General features: G+C 42.0%; 1 protein-coding gene across 6 annotated transcripts in view; it reads left to right on the top strand.

Annotated features, from left to right (window-relative positions):
• The first annotated feature begins 14,836 nt into the window (after positions 1–14,836).
• Positions 14,837–22,201, top strand: part of sdk2b (sidekick cell adhesion molecule 2b) — a 303,380-nt gene continuing 296,015 nt past the window's right edge. The window contains exon 1 of one of the 6 annotated variants that reach the window (XM_061027783.1): positions 14,837–15,596. In XM_061027783.1, coding sequence (XP_060883766.1) covers positions 15,509–15,596 — 88 coding nt within the window. In that variant the 5' untranslated portion in view covers positions 14,837–15,508. The remainder of the gene's footprint in view (positions 15,597–22,201) is intronic. The other 5 variants (XM_061027786.1, XM_061027781.1, XM_061027782.1 and 2 more) reach the window with 5 other exon arrangements.

Here is a 22,201-nt window from a genome sequence, read left to right as displayed (position 1 = left end):
TCAAAAAATGACTGAGTGCTAACTATTTGCCAACTAATTTTCAAACACTGGCACCTTTTTTTGGAAGTTCCTGCTTCCAATTATATGCATTTTTGAATTTGTATATCTCTCCCACATCACTGTAAACTTTCAGAATATATGTTTTAAAGGTTTGTTTTTGGGCTTTTCTTTGCTTTTATTCGAGAGACAGGACAGTGGATAGAGTTGGGAATCAGAGAGAGAGAAAGTGGGGAATGTAGGCACAGGTTGAGTTTGAACGGGGGCTTTGAGGGTTAGGGTTAGGGGTCAGAGTCGCCCTAGCCCTAAATAAGCCTAGGGTTACAGCCTCTGTAGATGGGGCATGTGAACTACCCACTAGGCCACTATAGCCCCTAGCAAAAATTAAGTAACCAATGGGAAGAATTGTACTTGTCTGGAGTGCAGAGCTGGTTAGCTGGCCAGCATCTCCTGTTTGCCAACCCTTTTGATTTACCTCCATTTCTTTTTTCTTCTTTAGTATCAGTTCTTGAAGTTCCCAAATTAAAGATGGACAAGCAAACACAAAGATAAAGAACTGTCATCACAAAAGAGATGGGACTCGCACTCAGATGTTAACTGGTCAATTTTTTTCTGATTCCACAAGCTAGCAGTTACATTAGTCTGAAATGCTGCGACGTTTCCTGTGACGACGATGTGAAGCTTTCCCCATGAAGGCAAATATACTCCAGAACTTGGAAAAGAAATGATGGCTCATCAATCACAGCTCAGCTGATAAGAAAGAATGGTGTAAATCTCTCTCTCATTTGAAAGGTAGACTCCTCTACCTCCAGGTGCTTTACTTCTTTAAAACACAGACTTCTCCACAGTAAAGCGAAGGGGATTTTTCTTGAGTCATTCCTGAGGCGCAGAAGAAGTCGAACCAGAGGTCTTGTCACTCACATGTCTTTCGTGAGAGGCATGTCAACTGTTGCTTCAAGCGAACCTCTTTACAGGATCATTCCAGCGTGACAGCTGTTTTCTTCTTCTTCCTTTTTTTTTTTTTTGCATTTTCTATGCATGAAAGCAGTCACATTTAATGTTATCTCCGAGGCTATTTTTACATCCAGGCACCGTGATGAACCGTATTTTTTAAATCAGTTTTGACATACCTGCCAGGCTACAAAAATGCCTCCCAACACGTCTAATTCTGAGAGTGAAGGTGATCCATCACTGTGATTGAGAAGATAACGCGCATGCTTTTCCAAGTTACATTAGAACACAGAGCATCATGGTACACTGATGCCCAGCATGTGGTTATCGTGTTTCTAACCAAGCATGTAATTGTGTGATTGCCGCCAAGCTGCAGTGACTTTGTGATCCCTTTCTCTGTAATTTCCACTTTGCATGTTTTCATTGCAAACGGAAAAAGCTCAATCTCCTCGTATTTCTAAATAAATCACCAGCATTACCTGTATTCCTTCTATAGAGTTGATTCACTGGGAACAATAGGCCTCATTCACCAACCGTTTGGTCTTAAATCCTAGGACACTGTATCATTTACGAACACTCAAGAGCACTCTGACCCACATTTGAGTGCTAGATAACCTGCTGCGTCGTGAACAACAAGGTTCACATACTGGAGAAAAATCTGACTGACTGCGTTTGGACACACTTGTTCTTTAAATAAATTGCATTCACTTTGTCAAGAGGAATTCTCCATATGCGTCAGAGTAATCAAGCTTCTTATATCTGAAAAGAAAATATCAGAGTTCCTGTGAATGTCTGTAATAACTACAAGTTCAGAAACGAGACCTCCCTGCAATGTTTTTCTTCTTTGTAAAACTTCCAAGTTTTTTTTTTAACAGATCTCATAACAGATTTGTTTTCTCTAATTTGCACTCATCTCTTCTTCAGGCTCCCTTCAAGGCCTCCTCAAGCGTCCAAAAAAAAATTAGCATTGTTTCCCAGACGAGAAATGCTCACTTTGTAACCCACACTGCTGTTTTTGTTTTACCTTAAGTAGTACCGTAGAGGATGCAATTTTTTGTCCACATGTTTTGTCCTAACCATAACCAAACAAGCTTGTTGTAATAAGTTATCTCACCAGGTATTGCAAAGTGTTGATGCAATAACTGCAGCACTTTATCATTTTACCAACCATGATGAGATACAGCCTTTATATAACACTGTGCACAGTGGTTCATTCAAATATATTTGAGTGACTTAAAAGATAATTAAAAGGAAAAATGGTGGTCATTTTATCTCTAAATGCTGGAGAGTAATTTGCCATGGACAGGGATGATAGGACTCGAATAGGATTCCACATTGAATGGCATGCCAGGTGTATTACTACACGAGTACAGTGCATCCATTCAAGAAAAGAGTTACTGGCAGAATGACACATAAAAGTCCAAAATGATGGCAAGGCTGCTATACTCATAAAAAAAGCTCTATTTTGCAGAACTAGGCAACGAGAGAGTCCAACACTGAATCCATCATGTGTCCTTGCTTCTCCACTCCCTGAAAAAGTGCCATTATGTCCTCTTAAGGTGCATGAAAGAAGAATAAAAATCTTTCCCCATGCCATTTAATATGACAGGGATAGGTATGAGGATGGATTTAAAAGAAGAAAAAAAAAAAGGTAATAGCTGCTTATCTGTGCGTATGAGCTGGCACACATTCACTGTGGTATGCAGTCTTTAATTTTGCTCTATCTCAAATCGCCTGCATGGAGAGGAATGTACGATGAACAGATACTTAAAGGAGTATATAATAATGCATTAGATATGGTTAACCTTCAATAGACTAGAAATGTTTCATTTTCCTGGACTGTTTTTGTCATGTGAGATCAACCTGTTTTCACACAAAAATACTCCTTTTCCAGAGTTGAATACTTTTGCAGTATGTGTACAACACCTGTGCTTTATAAGCAAAAAAGTAAAGGAAATTACATTTTCCAAGGTCAGATTTGACCTGAAAATGAATGTAAACTACACTTAGCCGGATGGATGTAAATAAATAGTTAATTTGCTGCATATTTTTTGTACTCCTCCGTAAATCAAGATTATTTGAATTACATCTCTGTAACTTCAGCCATGTTTCCACGCCCTCTCTCCGTTAACCTGTTCATTGTGGAGAAGTCTTGAGTGCTGTTGCTGCCAAACGGCTGAGCAATGGGTAAATCTGTCCCCATTGGTCGCACTCACTGCCTCGCAGGCTCATCATTTCTGCTTGCTTCGTGTCCCAGGAATTCATTTTAACAACATTTTAATCTACATTGTTTAAGTTTTAAAAAGCTGTGTCAGCAGTTCAGACTGAATAGTTTAAACAGCGTTTTAGAAAGCTCGGGGAAAAGAGCTTAAGTTCAGCGTAGTGATAAACATTAGGGAAGATGTGGGGATTTGTAGGCTGTCAGTCCTGCTGTAACAACAAGCTAATTCTGACAAAAATATAAATTAATACATACAATGAGATATAATGTTAATTTTGAGGTCCAACCTTCACTGTCATTAACCAACCTTGAATGGACCTTCCTCCACGGATGTTCCCCCTGAAAGACTACCACTCCTGGAGTAACAAGGTCACCTCCTAAGGCAGCAAACCTTTTTGCTGGGAGATATTCTGTTCATCACCAAGTGCAACGCCCTGTGATCCCAAAACACTGAACCACCAATTATATCCAGAGTCTGGAACCTGCTTTCTAGGTGATGAATCAGGCCACTGATGTAAGAACCTCCAATTAGCAGAAAAGGAAAATAAACCCTCCAAACTCCATTGTAAAGCACTAAAGTGTATTGTATTGGCTTAAAAAAAAAAAAGTCTCCCCTCGTGGAAGTTCCTTAGCACCCTGTCCTATCCTGTTCCGCTCCTCCTCATGTTGGATTGCAAAAAAGCTCCAAGTCCAAGGGGGTCATCCTGGTCTTGGTGGAGAAGAGTCTCACCTGCGTTATTGATGCGTCTGAGGATATCAATCAGGAACCCAAAGTTAAAGAGATTTTAGGATTGGCACCAGATTACTGAAAAAAAAAGGAAATATAAATAATGGTGTGTTATTATTACGTTCAGCACTTTCTCCAATGAAGACCAACAGTTTCAAATATTAAAAAAGGAATCACCACACTCCTGCTCCTTGATGTGAAGAACGTTGACATTTGCTCATCGGCCACAAATCTGCAGGTCGCACAAAAAGTGTACAGCTCCTTGGCAACCGGGCACAGTTTAAGACCTGCCTCCTCTGCCAATGTGGCAAGCACAGCTTTAAGATTATTTTAGAGCATCCCAATGGCCAAGTGCTGAGAGATCTTTTACCCTCTGGGAATAATAAACAAACAGTGTTATTTCAGTGTAGATTTACCTTACTGGTTAGTACTGAGAGAAGAGATACCAAATGTGAATGACAGTATACGTAATCAATTATGTACCTTCATCGTCAAGTCAGTCATTACTTGGTGGGAGCCTTCAGTGCTGCAGTGCATTTGGCACTAAGATGGAACTACAGGTGCAGTTCCTGGACGTGGTCCAAGAAGGTTGCCATGTCTCTCACATCATTTGATGCATCTTTACAGGCGGTGGGCTGCACAAGCCACAGCAACAATCATGGGGAAAGCTGTCAGCTGCTTAGCAACCCCATTAACATGTCCTGTGTTTACATGTCAGATTTGCATGGTGATTTCTGATGATGATCATACCCGTCGTAACTGCTGCCCGGTCAGTGCCAAGCCCACAGAGTTTCTCTGTTGGCACCTGCATGTTCTGCAGGAGAGCTTTGACAGCAGTGACAATGGTGTCCACCTTGCCATCAGTGACCGACACAATGTCAAGGAACTGGTTAGGAACCCACCCCTCTTCATCCAGGTATCTGAATGAAACAGAAATGGAATTAAGTAAAGCACAATAAGGGGTTTGATACAGATAACTCGAAAAGAAAGCTATTTGGGGGAAGAAGGAAAACAGGAATTTCAATTGAAATTGAAAATGTATTCCTGATAAGTTGGAAAACTTCACATTTCTGATAATGCTATCGTTGCCTTTACAAAGTATTCCAACTACAGTAGTACCTCAGAGATTCTGACTTTGCTGCTTATAGGGTAGACATTACTGTTAGCAGGGTCCACCAAATATATAGGGTCATACCTGATGTGCAGATCAAGCTAACGGAGCAGGGACATGTCTGTGCTTTCATCAAGTTCAAGGCTGATGGCTTGGGATGCTCTCATCTGCTCTTGGAAACAACCTCCAGAATCTCATCAACTGTGCGATGAGAACGGTAGTTGTTCCTGTGATCAACCTGAAAAACAGACAATGGAAAAGCTGTATTGTTTGACTGGGAAATAATAATGGGATTACATGAATATATAAGTGATAAATTAATTCAATATTGTCATGTTTGCACAAGTATTTAATTTAAGATTGAGGAAATAGTCACGGCCCAGGAGCTGGGCTAAACGTAGCAGTTTGCCGTAGTTGGTGTAGTTGGCGATCTCATTTTTGACCAACCAATACAGGCACATGCACCCTCCAATTACAGCTTCATTCTCCATAATGATGACTCAAATTCACATGGACTTTTTATTCATGCATAATAATTGCATTAAACTTACCATGTGGAGTCAGATAAAGCCAACGTTTAAACTGGGGCAACTGTAACCATTCAGGATTCCACCAGGAATTCTGGTGTTTCCCTAAACCAAGTAATATTTTCATCCGTATGCAACAACTACGACTGAAACTACTCTCCCCTGCTGCCCCTTTCTCTGCTGTCAATCTGTTATCGCTCCCTCAGTAGAGACTGTGTAACCCTGCTGCCTCTATGGAAGCTGCCTGCTACCTCTCTCTAGCCCTGTTCAGACTGAGTTTCCACAAAAGCGCTGTAACTAAGCTCCGCCGTCATGACGTCTTTTTACATGTGACAGCTTAATATTAGTGTCTCAGTCTGTGAATTCACATTGCATTTCATAGTTGAGGAAGCACGGCCCAGCGGGATCTTCACATACACACACACAGTAAGTAAGTACCTAATCTAAATATACAAACTAGCTGGCTACCTCTGTAGCTGTCTCTTCGTCATCTGTGGATTTCTCTCTTTTATCTTGGAATATATGAAAACGCTCATGATCTGGAAATCAAAGGTACAAGCATTAAGCTTATGACAGTATCGTTGGAGCCTGTGTCCTCATGAGCACCAGGACCTTTTGTTATTTGTAAAATGAAGAGAGAGCATAAGTGGCCTCATACATACTCTATGTCCTGTGCCCTTGCAGCGCTTTTCTTCCACAAGAACATTGCTCTGAGGACACTTGATGATTTTACATTAAAAAGAAACTCACGTATGGTGGCCCAGAAAATATATAGATCACTACATTGTAAGAGCCACTGCTGATAACCTTAGCGATCTAAGTGGTCTTGAGTCGGAAACGTTGTTAGATATAACGATGAATATGTCACTTCATGTTGCCACACTTGCTAAAGTTACTGCACTCCTACAATGATTCGGCGCGTACCGTTTAACTCAAATTTACTTTTAAACGTTTGGTGTCTTGGATGCAGCTCGATAGAATCAGTGCGCGAAGAATCAGAGGAGGACAAAGTGTTGGGGGTCATTAGGGGAATTGACTGACTTACTGGGGGTGACAGACTCCTTTTTTCCATTGATCTATATACAATAAATAGTGTTGAAATACTTCCAGTTCCTTTAAAATGTAACATTTTCAGGGCTAAATTAGACTGTGTCAGGCCGCAATAGTCTACTCAATCAATGGGAAACTGCCCTATTTTCAGATACAAGATTCAGAAAGTCAATTTAGCACCCAACACCACATTCACTGACTGCGGGGGCGTTTTGGTTTAACACTGCACCATGCAGGCCATGGCACCATTGAAGCAGCCAGTTGGCCATTGGATGCTTTTTCTGGCTCCAGGCTCAGTGACACTTGCATTGAACTATCAGTGGGTGGAGGAACATCAATGCTATATCTGATATAGGTTCCTGAGGTTTTCCATTTGAACCAAATAGAGCACTGCATTAACTTATTTTTGATTCAGTGTGCCTCGAGGAAATGATACCCGAAGGGGTCTGAGTTCATCTGAGTTTTTATGTAATGTTTCTTTCTGGTGTACATACCCTTATTACCATTTTTAGATGCCTAGGTCTATGTGTTATGTGTTTATATTCGCTGTAATATACTAGGATTCTATACTGTAATATACTAGGATGGTTTGAAAATGTATGAGAAACATTCAAACGGCAGTTAAAAGTGACCATTTCTTTGACAGGTAGTAGAAGGTGGGAAATAAATACACTGGGAAAAATCAATTTATTTCTACACTCAAATATACAAATGTACACATCACATATTCAGAAAGTAAACTCAATAACATAGACAGACTAAACCTGAAACATAAACCTTACTTGCTCTTACATTCCTGTAAAACAAAAAAGTATGTTGTATCTCAAACTCAGTAATTACTTAATAGACTTATCAGAATTCTGTAAAGTGCATACATCATAAATAACTGAAACGCAAAATACATTATAACACTTGTTATTGTTAATACAAAGTCAGTAGAAAATATGGATTATCTTCACACAGTGAGTTTTTTCCCCCCTGGCGTCCATGACTAAATTAAAAAACAAATTTAACTCATCTTTCTCCTGTCCGTGTAGAGTCTCAGTGTCATAACCCGGCTCATGGGTAATGGCAAAAGACGAGAAGATTCTGAATTTTACCAAAGAAAATGAATAATCTATTTCAAAACGAGTTAAGTAAATCAAAAACAAGAGACATGAGGTATGTTAAATCTGTATCATCAGTGGTGAACGTGTGGACGTGTGTGAAAACATTATGTGGTGGGAGGTGTTGAAGAGTGCACTAACATAATTATTATATTATCATAGCAAATCATCATAACATTTAAATCCCAGGATAAAGTAAGGTTAAAACAGCAATTTTTCCAGAAAAGTTTACCTTTCCTCATTCACAAACTTTGTAAATACTAGCTCACATTCGGATAATGGAGTATTTGTTGTTAACGTGCATACACATCATTTATTTATTTTACCCCAGATCTTCCTGCTCCCCTCGTTATGTCTTAAAATGTTCAACAATGCGTCTGACTTTTTTGGAAATTGTTTGAAAAGTTGGGAAAGCATTTCAAAAGCAGTTAAAAATTCAACAGCATCATCTCTTTTGTGTCTTGTGGGTGTTACATGTTATTTTCACCTCAATGCTGGGAGCAAAAAAAAGAATTATTTTTCAGCCCCATAGCATTGGGGTTTAGCAGTAGAATTCTCAAATATAAACTTACTTTAAAAGGTGGATTTTACTTAGAGGTGTGTTATTGGGGGAATTTGGGTGAAGCTTCCATTAAAGGTGTGTCTGGAAGCTTCAGGGTTTATTCTGGAGTCTCTTGAATGTGTGAGAAAAGTAGTGAGGTGCATATGTCAATGGGAGGGTGATGCAGTCAGGTGCAATCTTCGCTCAGGTGCAAGATGAACATATTTATCTTCTATGATTCATAAAACATATTTGGGCCTTTTTAGGTTTGGCAAAATGAACGTATCTGCAATATGCTTTTTCTGTCTGAGAACACTCTCAGAAATACTCTGAAACAGTTTATCCTTTTCCTTTTCTTACTCCTACAACCTCTTTACCTTTCCCTCCGCGTCAGAGGCCTCTCTTTGCCAAGGTTGGCACAGTTCTGCTCAACATATTCCTTTTCTATTTTGACCATCTGTCCCACTTAAACAAACAGTCCTTCTCTGCTTTCCTCTATCTGCTTTCCAACTGGTCTCTGCCTCTGTCGAATATATTTGGATGTTTCTTTTACTCATCTCTATCTGCCAAAATTCCCACGATTAAAGACCTTTACAGAAATTAGACGGTCCATCCATTTAAAAAAAAAAGAAAAAAAAAAAAAGAAATGTTACTAATTTATTTTTTATTTTTTAACAAAGTCAATGCTTTTTAGCCTTCCTGGAGATCATTTCACTTTGAAGAACCATGTTTCGATGTTGATCCCACCTTACTGTTCAACTAAATCTTAATCAGTTTCTTTAGATTTTTTCAGATAGTAATGTTACTTAGATCAGCCGTCATTACGTCTTTGCACATTCATATTGATTCTGCAAAGGCATAATATTGGAGTCCCAGGCTGTGAATTCACATTGCGTTACGTCGTTGTGGGAGCAGCGTGCTGGAAATTGGGATTCGGCCAATCACCTTTTTCCTTTGACACAAATGTTCCAATGCTCTGTTAACGTTAGCTTTACTACTGCCACCCGATGTCGCCATCTTAACGCAGTTATGGGATGTTCTACCTTGGCATTAGATAATAGCCTGTTGAGCAGACTTGTGGTTCCAGTATAGGCCTTCTTAGCCACATCTAGTATCGCAACTACAACTGAATACAGTCAATCAATGGGATGTTCAAATGTGTTTTGGCTGATTTTGACCTTTACCTTAAAGGTCCCATATTATGCTTTTTCTGGTTTTATATGCCCTTTAGTGTGTTTTCCATGTGTCCTGTGCATGTTTAGGCACATCTATTTGCAAAAATTCAAAGTTCGCGGAAACGCGGCTTCTCCTACGTCCTCCTGTTAGCTGTAGCATTAGCCGCATGTAACGCTCGGTTCTAGCCCCCCTCGATAAAAATGTGTCAGTCCGACGTCATTGTCAGTGTGAGATCACTGATCTAAGCCCATTGGCTCGTTGTGGCAAGCCCTGCAGCTCATGTTGCACGCCCGTTAACTTCTGTAGCACACCCACGATATGCCGTAGCCTGCGGTAGCACAGTAGTGCTAAGGTGCTAATGTTTATGCTCCCCTCGGACGGAGCCAAAGTAGCTGCATTCCCAATATGGTAAAAGAGGCGGGACATTTCCGAGAACCGTGCTGAGCGACTGACCAATAACGACAGAGCGGATCGGCAGACCAATCAGAGCAGACTTGGCCCACGTGGGGCTCTGCAGTGGGGGCTCAGCAGAGCGTAGCTGACGGACTCAGAGCGTAGAGGGAGCAAGGAGGAGCAGTACATGAAAACAGACACTTTTTTCAGACTTATAGTTATTGTGAACGTACAAAAGTAGGTACATAGATTAAATATACGAACCCCAAAAAGGGCATAATATGGGCTCTTTAAATAATGCATAAACATAAATATGATTGATTGTCTGACCTTAAACTCTGGATTTTTTCATGAAAGGGTGAAAAAGAATGGCAAAGTAGGAATTGCTCCTAGATAACCTTGCCTCAACTAATGCTCTTAACAGCTCTAGGAAATAAGCTGATCTAAACTTGTGAATCAACAAGGCTGCATTGTTATCCTTGTAAATAAGAGTTTTGTTCAGTCAACGTGTTTTGTGGTGACTGGTCAGCCGAGCCCCACGGGAGCACCATGTGTCTTCCTCTATCAGGGGGAGACTATGACAGATCTTTATTGTAATTGGCCTTGGAGCCTAATAAGCAACTCTCATCACCCCGTCAGCCTCCCACAGAGCTCCCATTCCCATTAACCCCCTGCTCGTTCCGATTCATTAAACCCCGCAGGGAGATGGGTCAGGGCGATGGGATAGGGGACGTGGTGTTCATTTGTGGTTAAGAAGATCCATGCTTCTTTGATGCCTCACCTTAAACGGGCGCTAATTGATGGAGAAATGGTAATGGTGTGAGAAATGTTTGATAAATAGTAGTGAGACTTTAAGCTAACGACAAGACCTGTGGGTTCTGCTCATTTGCTTATGCTGGCAGATTATGGGCTGTAGTAAATACTTGGAGTATACAGATACTACTTTTGTCTTGGGGTCTGTTCAGACGTGGCATCAGCAGGGAATTGTGGTTTGGGGGGGGGGGTGGATTAAGCATGTGCGAATGTAACAAAATATAACAAATGACATTGCCAGATTTATATTAAACATATTTGAAATTCCTGATACCAAATATTTCAAACAAGCACAATCGGTTCTGTGCAGTACAATTGAACAAAAGTAATGCTTACAGAAAGTATACAACACCAATCACAATCCCACAGAAAGCATTTGGGATTATAAAAAAAAATCATCAGCTGTGGGCAAACAGTGCTGTAGCTGTGGCCCTGCTTGAGTTGAATACTGTTTGATAGAGCAGATTCATCAAATGTCCCCATGAAAACAGTATTTTCACAGCAAGGTAGCTAGCAGCTGCCTACCAGCTGTTGCGTATGATAGCCTGAAGCACACGTCGCAGTGTGATTAGCGATGAGCATGCTCAAAGCTGGAGTTAGCAGTCTGTCATCGTCCGTTACAACAACTACTTTTTCTTGTGACTAAGTATTGACGTAAGTTTATCATTCCATAATCAGCTGATTAGCTTAAACACGTCATAACGCATTATGTGTTGTGTTTCACTGAATTCAATATACACTTGTAGAAATGCCTCGACGAGGGTTTTTGTTTAAGTAACGTTTCTTTACGTTGTTGTAAGAGTCCCCCTTTCGTTTGTAAGTGTTGAATCCGGACCTCAGAGTGATGAGTGTGTGGGTCTATGTGTGTGTCTGTACATGCATGTCTGTTGAGATGAACTCCACAGATCTCTCTGAAGCACTCAGCGTTCTTCCCTCCGGTCTTTCTTCCTCTTGGAGTTCTGACCCCCTGTCTCTAAGTCCACGCAGTGAACAGATCATTCCTCTGATGTTACTCTGCTTTTTCAGCTGCAGCCTTGTTTGTGTGTCCATGTGTGTTTTTGTGATCTCCCCGTATTTCGGGGGAAAAATACTCAAATCCAGACAGAGGTGAGGATCCGAGCTGTTGATCGGGGCTTTGGTCTGAGGGTCTCTCTGATGATTTCAAACACTGATGCCCTTTGTTGTTCAAAGATGCCTGTCCTGCTCTGCTCTCCCTCTCTCTCTCTCTCTCTCGGTTTCTCTTCTACAGATGAGAAGATGTAGGGTTTTGCCGCTGAGTGCCTCTGTTGCTGATAGAAATGAAAGCAGAGCTGAATTTTATTGTCAGTTTTTCCCTTCTTGGTTGAAGATCCAGTCAGTCAGTCGTCAGCAGCAGCAGCTCAGTGAACATCTAGCTGTTTGGCAAGACAGAAATGTTTTTTTGGGGGGAAAGGGTAGGGTGCTCTCAGAACACAAGTTGTACGGGTGAATCTCTATTTTTTTTAACCAAAGCTGTTATTTTAGCCGGCTGACTCCAACTTGAGTTCCTGGAATAACCACCAATCATTCTACAACATTTTAATTTTTTACCTGTCAAGGCAGCTATTGATTTGTACTTCCGCCTCGAATGTAAATGTATTAAGAGACCCTTGAAATCTACATCTCAGTCGTGATAAATTGCCATCCTATACAGAAATTAATGAAAATGAATAGCTTCCAGGAACGCTGAGAAAAATCTGTTTTCAATATCTCAACCTCGAGACTGTTTATTTGAAAGTGGACAACAAACAAGTGACAGCCAATTAAGAATGTAAGAATTCTTCTACCACAATGTTACCCCAAAGACATCCTGGGGCCCAACCAAACATCTTGTCATGTAAGTCTCATTAACACTTGACACAAAGATGAAGTGTTTTCTGATTTATTTTTCTCGTGTCAAAGATTCTGTGACAAACTCTGTTTGCAACCGGTTTGGCGCCCCCTGTGGAAAAGTGGTCATTCTTCTCTTTGCTGATCTTGTTCCATACATGTGGAAGTTCTGCTTTCTTTTAACCGTTAATTGCATCATGCAACGGAGGCTGTATAGGCAGCATATGTGTCAATCACTGTGTCTGGCACCTACCTCGTGGCAGAGCCTTAAAATTACTCGATAGAAACTACGAACCTTGTCGCTCATGGTCTGTTTAGCTTATGTAAGTCATATAGAGGCATCAGTATTAATTTCAGCCTGCTGCATAATCAGCAAAAAAATCTCACATGGAGCTTTAACAGAAGAAATATCGGAAGTGGGTTGACAGTAATGCAGTGCAAGAAAAATAATCCAGCAATATACAGAAAAAAACAACAATTTGCAGTACAAAAAAGTGCCAAAAAAGCAATTCGAAATGATAAAATCCTTATTTTCATCTGGAATTGACCATTTGCAACCCACCTTATACACACCTGTTTCTTTTTTTTTGACTGGTAATTTAGCGGCCCACACTTTGGAAATCACCGATTCATAACATAAAGAAAGGAAGCTTTTTCTTACATGGTCTTTTAGAGTAAAGCATGTTTTGTTTTCTCTCCAGTTACTTCCCTGATTTCCATGCTCTCTTTTCTAACACCTTTACCTTGCCAAAAATGGCATCTAACACTCTGGTTTAAAGTGTTAAGTGTGGATGCCAGGGGCAAATGTCACACTTACTCAAAGTAATTGCAGTCAGCTGCAGCTCTAAACGATCATTATGTGTTGTGTGGTGAGTTCGAGGACGATAAAAAAAAAAAGAAGATTGAATACAGCTTACATTGAGCCGCTACTGCACCTGTGAGCACAGCAAGCCATTGCTAAACAACACCGTGGGCTAGCGCCGGCGGTGTTGGCCAATCGCACGGTAGAAGAAAAAAAAAGCCACACAAATATAAAAGGCTTTGCCACTTGTGTACAGAAGGCTGTGGCTCCAATATACTGTGTCCAGGGATTTTCTAAATGACCCTCTTGCTGAGTTGAGTCACAGTAAGTACTTTGAAAAATCATAATCGGGTCCCCGAGCTGCCCCCGGGGGTGGAGGAGGAAGCACTCCATCTTGGTTTTCCCCCCTCCAAACTCTCCTATTATTAACTTTTGTGCAAGGTATCACATTTTTTTTTGGATAAGAGGGGGGGGGGGGGGGGGGGAGAGAGAGAGAGCCAACAGGAGCCTGCAAATCCTGCTGAGGAACAACAGAAGCTATTACAATGGTGCATTATTTCCTCACTGCCCCACGGTGGCTTAGATGCCACTCGCCACTCGCGCAAAAAAAAAAAAAACATTACAGACATTAAGCACTCCGGCTTTCTCCTGGCAAAGCACTGTCATTTTCAAGACAGGAACATTTGCTCCGTCATGCTCTCTCTCTCACTCTCTCCCTCAGCCTCCACTTCACTGATACTGTCATTTTGGAAAACAGCATTTGCTCAGCCGCTCTTGATCACTCCCCTCTCTACTCCTTCTGTCCTCCTCTCGTTCGCTTCTCACCCGTCTGCTTCTCTTTGTTCTCCTCCTTCTCAGACAAGATAACACCAAGCACTTTCAATCCCAGCTGTGTAAAAGACTTAGCACAGCCGTTTGTGAGCCTTTTTTTGTTTTTCTCCTTATTCACGTCGTGCACCTCGAACAGCGTGGGGGTATTACATTCCACTGCTAAAAAAGAACAGAACAACACAAGCGCGCTTAAAAGGGTGCTGCACTAACGCACAGTGTGAACCCTGGAAGTATTAAAATACAGCCAAAAAATAAATCCCTATTATGATGCAGGAGGGGGGATAAAAAAGATGCAAGAAGGTCAATAAACTCTTGTAAATCCCTGCAGAAACATTACACTGATTTCTCCTCAGGCACCCTAAGCACCACTCCACTCCAAACCCTGGCAGGCAGAGCACGTGCTCCTTAAAAATGCTTTATTCATTCCACCTTTTTTTTTTTTTTTTTTTTGGTAATGTGGAAAGCAATAAAATCATCCCCTGGATATCCTGTGCTTGGGCTGTGTTGATGCGTGGAGTGTTTTTTCCTCGCTCAGCCGCATGGTGGCGACCTGCGCTGCGCTGCCAGCACTTTACAGTCTCATGTTTCCTCATAAAGAACTCTGGACTCGTCCCCATCCGAGGCGCACACACACACACACACACACACACACACACACACACACACACACACACTCACACTCTCTCATACACCGGCAGCCGGGCTCTCCTCCTCCACGGGCAGGCTCCGACCATGACAGTGTGACTGCGCGCAAGTTTCTCTCTCTCCCCCCGCTGCCCCTCATTCCCTGCGCTCTCTCTCTCTCTGTACGAGCTGCTCAACTTCTCCTCCTCAGTGCTCCTGTCAAACTGAAATTGCCGACCTTGACAGCGCGCGCGGTGGGGAAGTCTGCCCCGCTGCGCTTTTTTTGTTTTTGGGAAGAACTAGAACCACTCGGTTCCGGACAACGAGCTTGAAGTTTAAAGGAAGAGGCAGAACGAGGGAGGAAAAACAGCACCTCAAGGACGAAAGAGGGGGGAAAAAGTATGAGCTACAGCCTGCCTTGTTACAGGTGCAGCGACGAATGGAGTGTGTTTGGATTTAACCTGGATTTCGTGTGAGTGAGTTGGAGCCAGCACTACTTCAAAGACGCTCAACTCAGGCTGCTACGTTGCTTTAAAGGAAAATTAACGTGCAGGGGCTGTGGAATTGGAGCAAACTACAATTGTTGAACAAGAACAGACCTCATTTTAACCACATTTCTCCAAGCGCGAGGGGTCGGTTTTGCGCCCAGGATCGGTGCGCCGTGCGTCGCCAGTTTTCAAACAGAGACCCCCCCCTTGACCACATTCGGACAACCAGGCAAGAACCACACCGGGACTCGTGACACAGCACACCGGGGCACTTGTTGTCCAGCCTGCCCAGTTTGGGGACCATGTCCGAGGACTCCTGGGGCAGATCGATGTGGCGCGCCACATGGATTTTATTCTTTTCCTTACTCATCAACTCCACGCAAGCTCAAGGTAAGAAGGGACACCGAGGGGCAAACGTGCCGATTAGTCATCACACGGGGTCCATTAGTGTCCGGCTGCAGCTCTCCTGCTATGTTGGATGTCTGGTCGCGTTCCCAGTCAGCTGGTTACTGATCTGTGATGTGTTCATTACTCTTTGCCTTTTGCACATATAGCCTATAATTTCCTCATTAGGCTACACATCATTGTGTCACCCACACACACACACAAGCACAAGCACACACTCCGTCTTAATTGCATGCTTCTTACGCACACACACACACACACACACACACACACACCCATACACATTGGCAGACCCTTGCTCCTCGTATCTACTTGATTAAACATTAGGGTGAGACTTCCCCCCCATGCTTTCCTCATTTCCCCTGAGCTGCTTTTCAAACTGAACTTTATCCAGATCAAGCCTGACGTGGCGTGCGTCATTTATAATGTGACAAATGTGAGTTTGAATGTAGTTTATAATGAAGACCCGAGTATTTCCCCTCCAGCTGCTCCAATGTTTAGAAAGCGTAAATAAATGCTCTGGTTTGAACATGTTGCCGTGAATATATCATCAGAAGCCCAGCTGTTAAAAATGTTAATCTGATTAATGAGTGCTAATTAATTAATCAACTCGTCTCCCTATGAAATTAAACTTTGCGCGGCAAACAAGCGTCGTAAATAAACAGATACATATTGATATGAGCGATTCAATGTGGACGCTGAAAATTAATTGGTTCTTTGAGAATTCTGCAGCCTGATCCCCCCCCCCCCCCCCCCCCCCCCCCGTGAGCACGAGGCGAGCAACAGTCAAGCGTGGCAGTTTTGCAGGGACTGGAGTGGTGGCTGTTTTGTCCCCCATCCTCCTCCTCCTCCTCCTTTTTTTTTTTTTGGAGTAGTTTGCTCGAGCTGGAGTACAACTCACATTTTTTCGGTGTCATAATACCAAACGATTCTCAGTTATATTGCTGTGGAGACTTGGAGGGTGTCTCTGATGCCCAGCAGAGAGTCTGCTGTAACCTCAGGCCTTTTTTTTTCTTTCTTTAATATTTACCCCTAATCCTGCAGGGGGTTCGTTATTTGTGTGAAGTTTGTACAGTGGACTGTTTCTTACAAAAGTGTTCTCGCTGAAGCCAGTTTGTGTTTGGGAGAGAAAAAGCCAGGAGCCTCCAAGATCGATTCTGACTAGTTAATTTTGATCTGGACTGTCAATCAGGCACCCTTTGACCAGAGTGTGGTCTGTAGTTAGTTGGGTCCTTGAGGGTGCCTCAGGGAGTCTTTGGCAAAGTACAGCTTAATTGCTCCTTCACTCAATATTGTAGAATAACAATGGAGAACTAGAATAGCACACTGAGAGCGCTGACCTCCGCCAAGGCCTATATAGTCCAGTCTTTTTTTTAAATACAAGTAAATGTGCATTACAAGCGCTCTGTATGTCTGGATATATTTCCAAAACTGAGGAGTTATGTCAAAACGTGGTTGTGCCTTGCTGAAGCATCATGCTTCTTATCTGTAGATTCATCATGTTCATACTGCAGGAACATTTTCTAGACTGAAATATCATCCTGAAATCTGCAGTTTCATATCAGAAAGCAGCTGTTACAAAAAAAACCCCGATTTTCTTAAGACAGCAGATGTTACTTGATGGTATGATGCCATGAATTTAAACTTTCCTATGTTGCACTTCAAAATCGAACAAAATTGAACCGCTGTGATTGTTTCATTTTAAGACTTGTGATTTGATAAAGAATCAAAGCTTCAGATTTTTTTGGTAAGTCGGGTTCAGATCGGCTCCAAACCTTTTTTTTTAGCGTCCTTCCCTGGACTTCTTTTTTGCTTCATTTTGCAGTCGAATGGACAAAAAACTCTTGATGTAGGTAATAATCGGCTGGTCCATCTGCTCTGTAGGTGTCAAGCTCTTATCACAGGACGTATACAAAGTGGTTGACCTCTGATATTTACCATTTAAAAACCTCTATTTTAGATGTATTTACAGTATGCATATAAAACCTTCCATTTACGTGTTTCTATTGAGGGGTCACACCAACACTTCCATGGTGACTCATGGTTAAGTAAAGCACTCATGCACTTCCCTCGACTGTGCTGCAGTCCTCGCCACATGAGTGATTTGAATTCAGGTATCGCTGCGACTTTAAGGAGGGAGTATTACCTCTCAAGATAGATTCTAAGCCTCCGGTGACGCTCACTCAATAATACAATGTAGAGGAGATGAAAAAAACAAACAAGGCAGATATCCATCATTCATGAGGGCATATCCTGGTGCCTGACATTTACAGGAGATTGATAACTCGTGGTGTCCTAGGGATTAAGAAGCCAACATTGGTGCTTCCTCTCGCTCTATAACTGTATCAGTCCATACTGGATGCATCTGGTTTCTTATTCCCTGTCTTTTCTCTTTTCCTCTTCACGCTTGTTTAACCAAGGAAGTTGACTAAGAACACATTATTCACAGCAATGGCCTGAGGGGGGGGGGTAGACAAGTTGCTCTTTTCTATTTTTTGCATTTGCATTGATGCATAAAGCAATATGCATGCATGTTACTGTATACATGCGGGTGGGGTAAGGGCCAGTCACTCTCACTTTTCTTTCTCCAGCAGCAGCAGAGGCATCATCCCTCAGATTTCATTACACCGTCGCTCCTGGGTCAAAAAATGTAGGATTTAATTGGACTCTCTTCAGACCGTTCAGAGAGCAGCTCATTGAAAGTGACCCCCGTGTGGGCTGCTCTCCTTCCATGCAATGATTAAAGAACATGATGAGGCGAGTAGCAGGCCTCTGGACGGACGTGTCGGCCATCGCTTGGCACATTTTAATGACCAGTCTACTGAAACGGCTTTTTAACGATGGGAGAACGGCCTTCATCAGACTAAAGTGCTCCGGCGACTTGCTTTAAGGCTTGCTGAGGAGAGAGAGATAATCTACCAATTTTTTTTTTTTTTTTGATTTTTTTTTTTTTGGGTCCTGTCATTCATCGTCATATTGCAACGGCAAGATAAGAGAAAGAAATGTCAGTCTTAATAAACAAACTTAAAGTGTTCGAGGGGCCTTCGTTTTGATATGCAGAGAGCTTCACTTTTTCGGACAGGAGCGTCAAAACTTCTGTCATATCAAGTGGAAGTTTTACCATCTAGCAGTCAAGCACTAAACAGCCTATTTTTGCATGCCGAGACATGAGCACAGTCTCCATTAAAACATGCAAAAAACAAAAAAAAAAAACAGGCTTTCCTCTCAAGTCTCCCTGGATATTTAGTTCAAAGTGACAGTTATAGGATCTGTTTGGTCTGTCCCACTGTTCACTTCCATTTATTCGCTGAGGTCATGCCGAGACAATGCTCGGCTTGCCTGCTGGTTTTGTCATTTCTTAACGCGTCTATTTCGGAGCTCGGAGCGGTGGGAAGCACTCCATTGGAATGTCATGTTTGGCATACATACTTCTACATCACTCAAATGTCTGCAGATTAGCCTGACTGGCTACAGCGCGACTTTAGGAGCTTTAGCGGGGAGTTGAGGACTTCATTCTGTCAGAGGCGTGGCACTCCGATTAACATCCATGAGGATGGTTTTGACAGAGTGTGCGGGGGCCTGCCAGGACACTGCTGGCATAGAAATCAGCTCTTCCATTCTGTTGTCAGGCCAGGATGCACAACATTTTTCGAGTGGCTGTCCCTTTTTCTTTTTTTTTTCTTTTTTTTTTTTTCTTTAGCTAGCTACCTATATTGGTCGTGGACCTTGACACAGTTACTGAAGTCAAGGATGTCATCTTCTTTTTAAATCTTTTAGGAGATTGGATTGAAATTGTATGGGCTGGAATGAATTGGAGGCAGTTTGGGAGCACTGCCTCTCGACTGCTTTCGGAAGGAAGTAAATTGGATGCATTCTTATCACAGCCGACGAAATAGGGCACATACTCATAAAAATTTTTTCCATGTGCTGGTCAATGGCTTTCAGATGAAGAGGTAGAGGTGGAATCTGCAGATGCAGGCTGTTGTGGTTGTGGTGCTTTGATTCCCTGACGTCACTCCTCTTCTTAACTGAATGGTCAGACACTTGTACCAATGAGACCTATACTTGTGCGGGCATGTGTATATTGTGCCTATACATTCTTGAGATCTTGGGAAGCCAATTGCATTGAGTTATAGCACAGACGGCAGGTGTTTTTTATAAATGAAGAGACTCTTATGTCAAGATTTCCTGATAAAAGCCACCTATGATCTTTCATGTGAGATTTTCTTTTGAAAAGGCTGCAGGCACAAGTGTTTCTTTTTAGAATAATTCCAAACTAACAGAAGCTGAACTAATGTAAGACGAAGAACTAATTGAGATCATACTGTGAGTGATACACGGAGACAGCAGGGTTGAGAGAAAGTCTCCAGACTACGTATGCCCTGATTTGTCACACATCCTAATTGACAGACCAGGGAACCAGGTTTCCATGTAGCAGCTGTGCCCTCTAAAAATGACTTGCAAAAAAGTGGGGTGGGGGGGGTGGAAAAAGAAAAAAATGAAGCCGTCCCAGAACCCTGCAGCTAGCGCTTTGCCAAAAGGTCACAACGCATTGCTTTTAGTATTCAGGTCTAGCGAGAAAACCCATGGTCAAAGTACAGTGATAGATTTCTCAGAGGGACGTCTAGAGTTTCACTGTGCCGCGCTCGATAAAACAAAACTTCCCACCCAAGGTCTCTGCCAGTGGCAAGTCCAAGATAGAGGCGTAACTGAAAGACCTTTTGTTTTTCTCTCTCTGAAAAGCACTTCCAGACCTCCTGCAAGTGGTGTTTTTTATTGATCTGAACACATTCCCCCAATAGCAGTCAATTGGAGAGTTTAAGAGCGGTTTGATGTGGGACCGTGTGGAAATCATTAGCTGCTACACATGCAATGTTAAAAAATAAAGTAAGAGTTGGAGCATGCCAATCGCTTACATGTTATTAACCCTATAGTTAATTGTTCATTGCTAAAAAAATAAAAAATGAGTGAAGTTTGCTTGAGTCTCTTGCTTAGCCTTCTGTTGACCAGGATAATTGTATCACATGAGTCAGGACGAAGATATCTTACCACACGGATATTTTGTCCCTCCCTTAAAGATACAGTATGTAGATTAGGCCACCAGGGGGCTCTCAATCAATACTACAATGACAAAAGATGACGTCGAGGCTGGCGGGGAATCATGGGAGTTCCCTCTGCTACTGGCTGCCCCCCCCAGGGTTGACCGTAGCAGCTTCCAGTAGCAATTCCCCCTTCCTTATATAGCTGTCTTTGGAGTACGGTGTTTCCACGGCAACGATAAACATGTTGTGTCTGTCATGGCAGCTCTGATATGGCGACTGCCGCGACAAGACACAGCCTGTTAGAACTATAAAATTACGGATTTCTCTGGCTTTGATAACTGTAGGAAGTATTATGTAAGTACTCAACAAACAAAAGAAACATACAACATAGGTTTAGTCCACTTAATATTCATTTAGATATTTTAATGTAAGCATTGTCATAAAATTCAACTTATTGTATGTTTAATGTATATCATATAAAAAGAGTGACAAAGTACCCAAACACTGTTATTATGAAAGAATCAGAACTGTCACTTGACAGTGGTGTCATTATGTGGCTTAAAAGCAGAAAGACAGATGGGAACGAGACCGTAGACAAGTTGACAGATCTACAGTGACTGTGACAGTTCTAATTTGGTCATACAAATGTGATTGCACTCACTTATTTTTTTGGACGTGGTCTTCGGCCAGAGTATTACTATATTTTTTTCTATTCTGCTGTGTCTTGAGAAAGTATTGAATGAATCTAAAAGACCCCCTTTGTGAACTTTTCACCTATTGACGACGTTAACCACACCTCAGCACTTTCCCATTCCTTCCCTTAGAAATAGACCTGGGTCCTACAACATCGGAACAGTCAGCACACTCTTGTTGTTGTTGTTGTTGCTACAGGCACATTCTATAATTATACCTACAGAGGTGTAAAAATATCTTGCGAAAAACCCCCAGATAAGGATTTATAAGTGTGTATGGATAGCAGCGTCACTTTTATTTTCATAAAAAGGCATCTTTGTTCATTTCTTTATCCTGAAGATATGTGACAAGAAAGTGCCGTCGTTACATCTTTAGTGCCTCAACCACTCCTGTCACGGCCTACTGTGTCCTCTTTTTTCACAATTTGAAGACGCCTCCTTTGTTCAGTCATGTAAATGTGTTAGGAGCGAAAAGGAGGGAAGTATAGAGATGAGTGAATTTGTGTCAAGAGTCTTTGTCTCAGAATTTATCAGGGGTTTTAATCTATGCTGCAACATCCTGGAAAACTCAGTTTCCTGCATTTAGTTTGCTGCTTGATGTTATCCATGTCATCTGAATTAGACAATCCACTATATTTAAGTACCTAAAACATACATTTTATCCAAGTGTCTGTGTAATTTGTGCTGTGATTGATACTGCTTTGTTTGCAGTCATTGCAAGTGGAGGCAGGCAACCGCACAGCGTTTTCTTTAAAGACTTCTTCAATCACTTCAACCCCTCCATCCCTACATCAAAAAAGATGGAGTGTTCAACTTCCAGTAAACAAAGTTTAACCTGGCTTAAGTTTCGCTGCGC

This window comes from Labrus mixtus, chromosome 21 (assembly GCF_963584025.1).
Source record: "Labrus mixtus chromosome 21, fLabMix1.1, whole genome shotgun sequence".
Taxonomy (NCBI): domain Eukaryota; kingdom Metazoa; phylum Chordata; class Actinopteri; order Labriformes; family Labridae; genus Labrus; species Labrus mixtus.
Note: the sequence above shows the minus strand (reverse complement) of the source record. Positions and strands in the feature narration are given on the sequence as shown.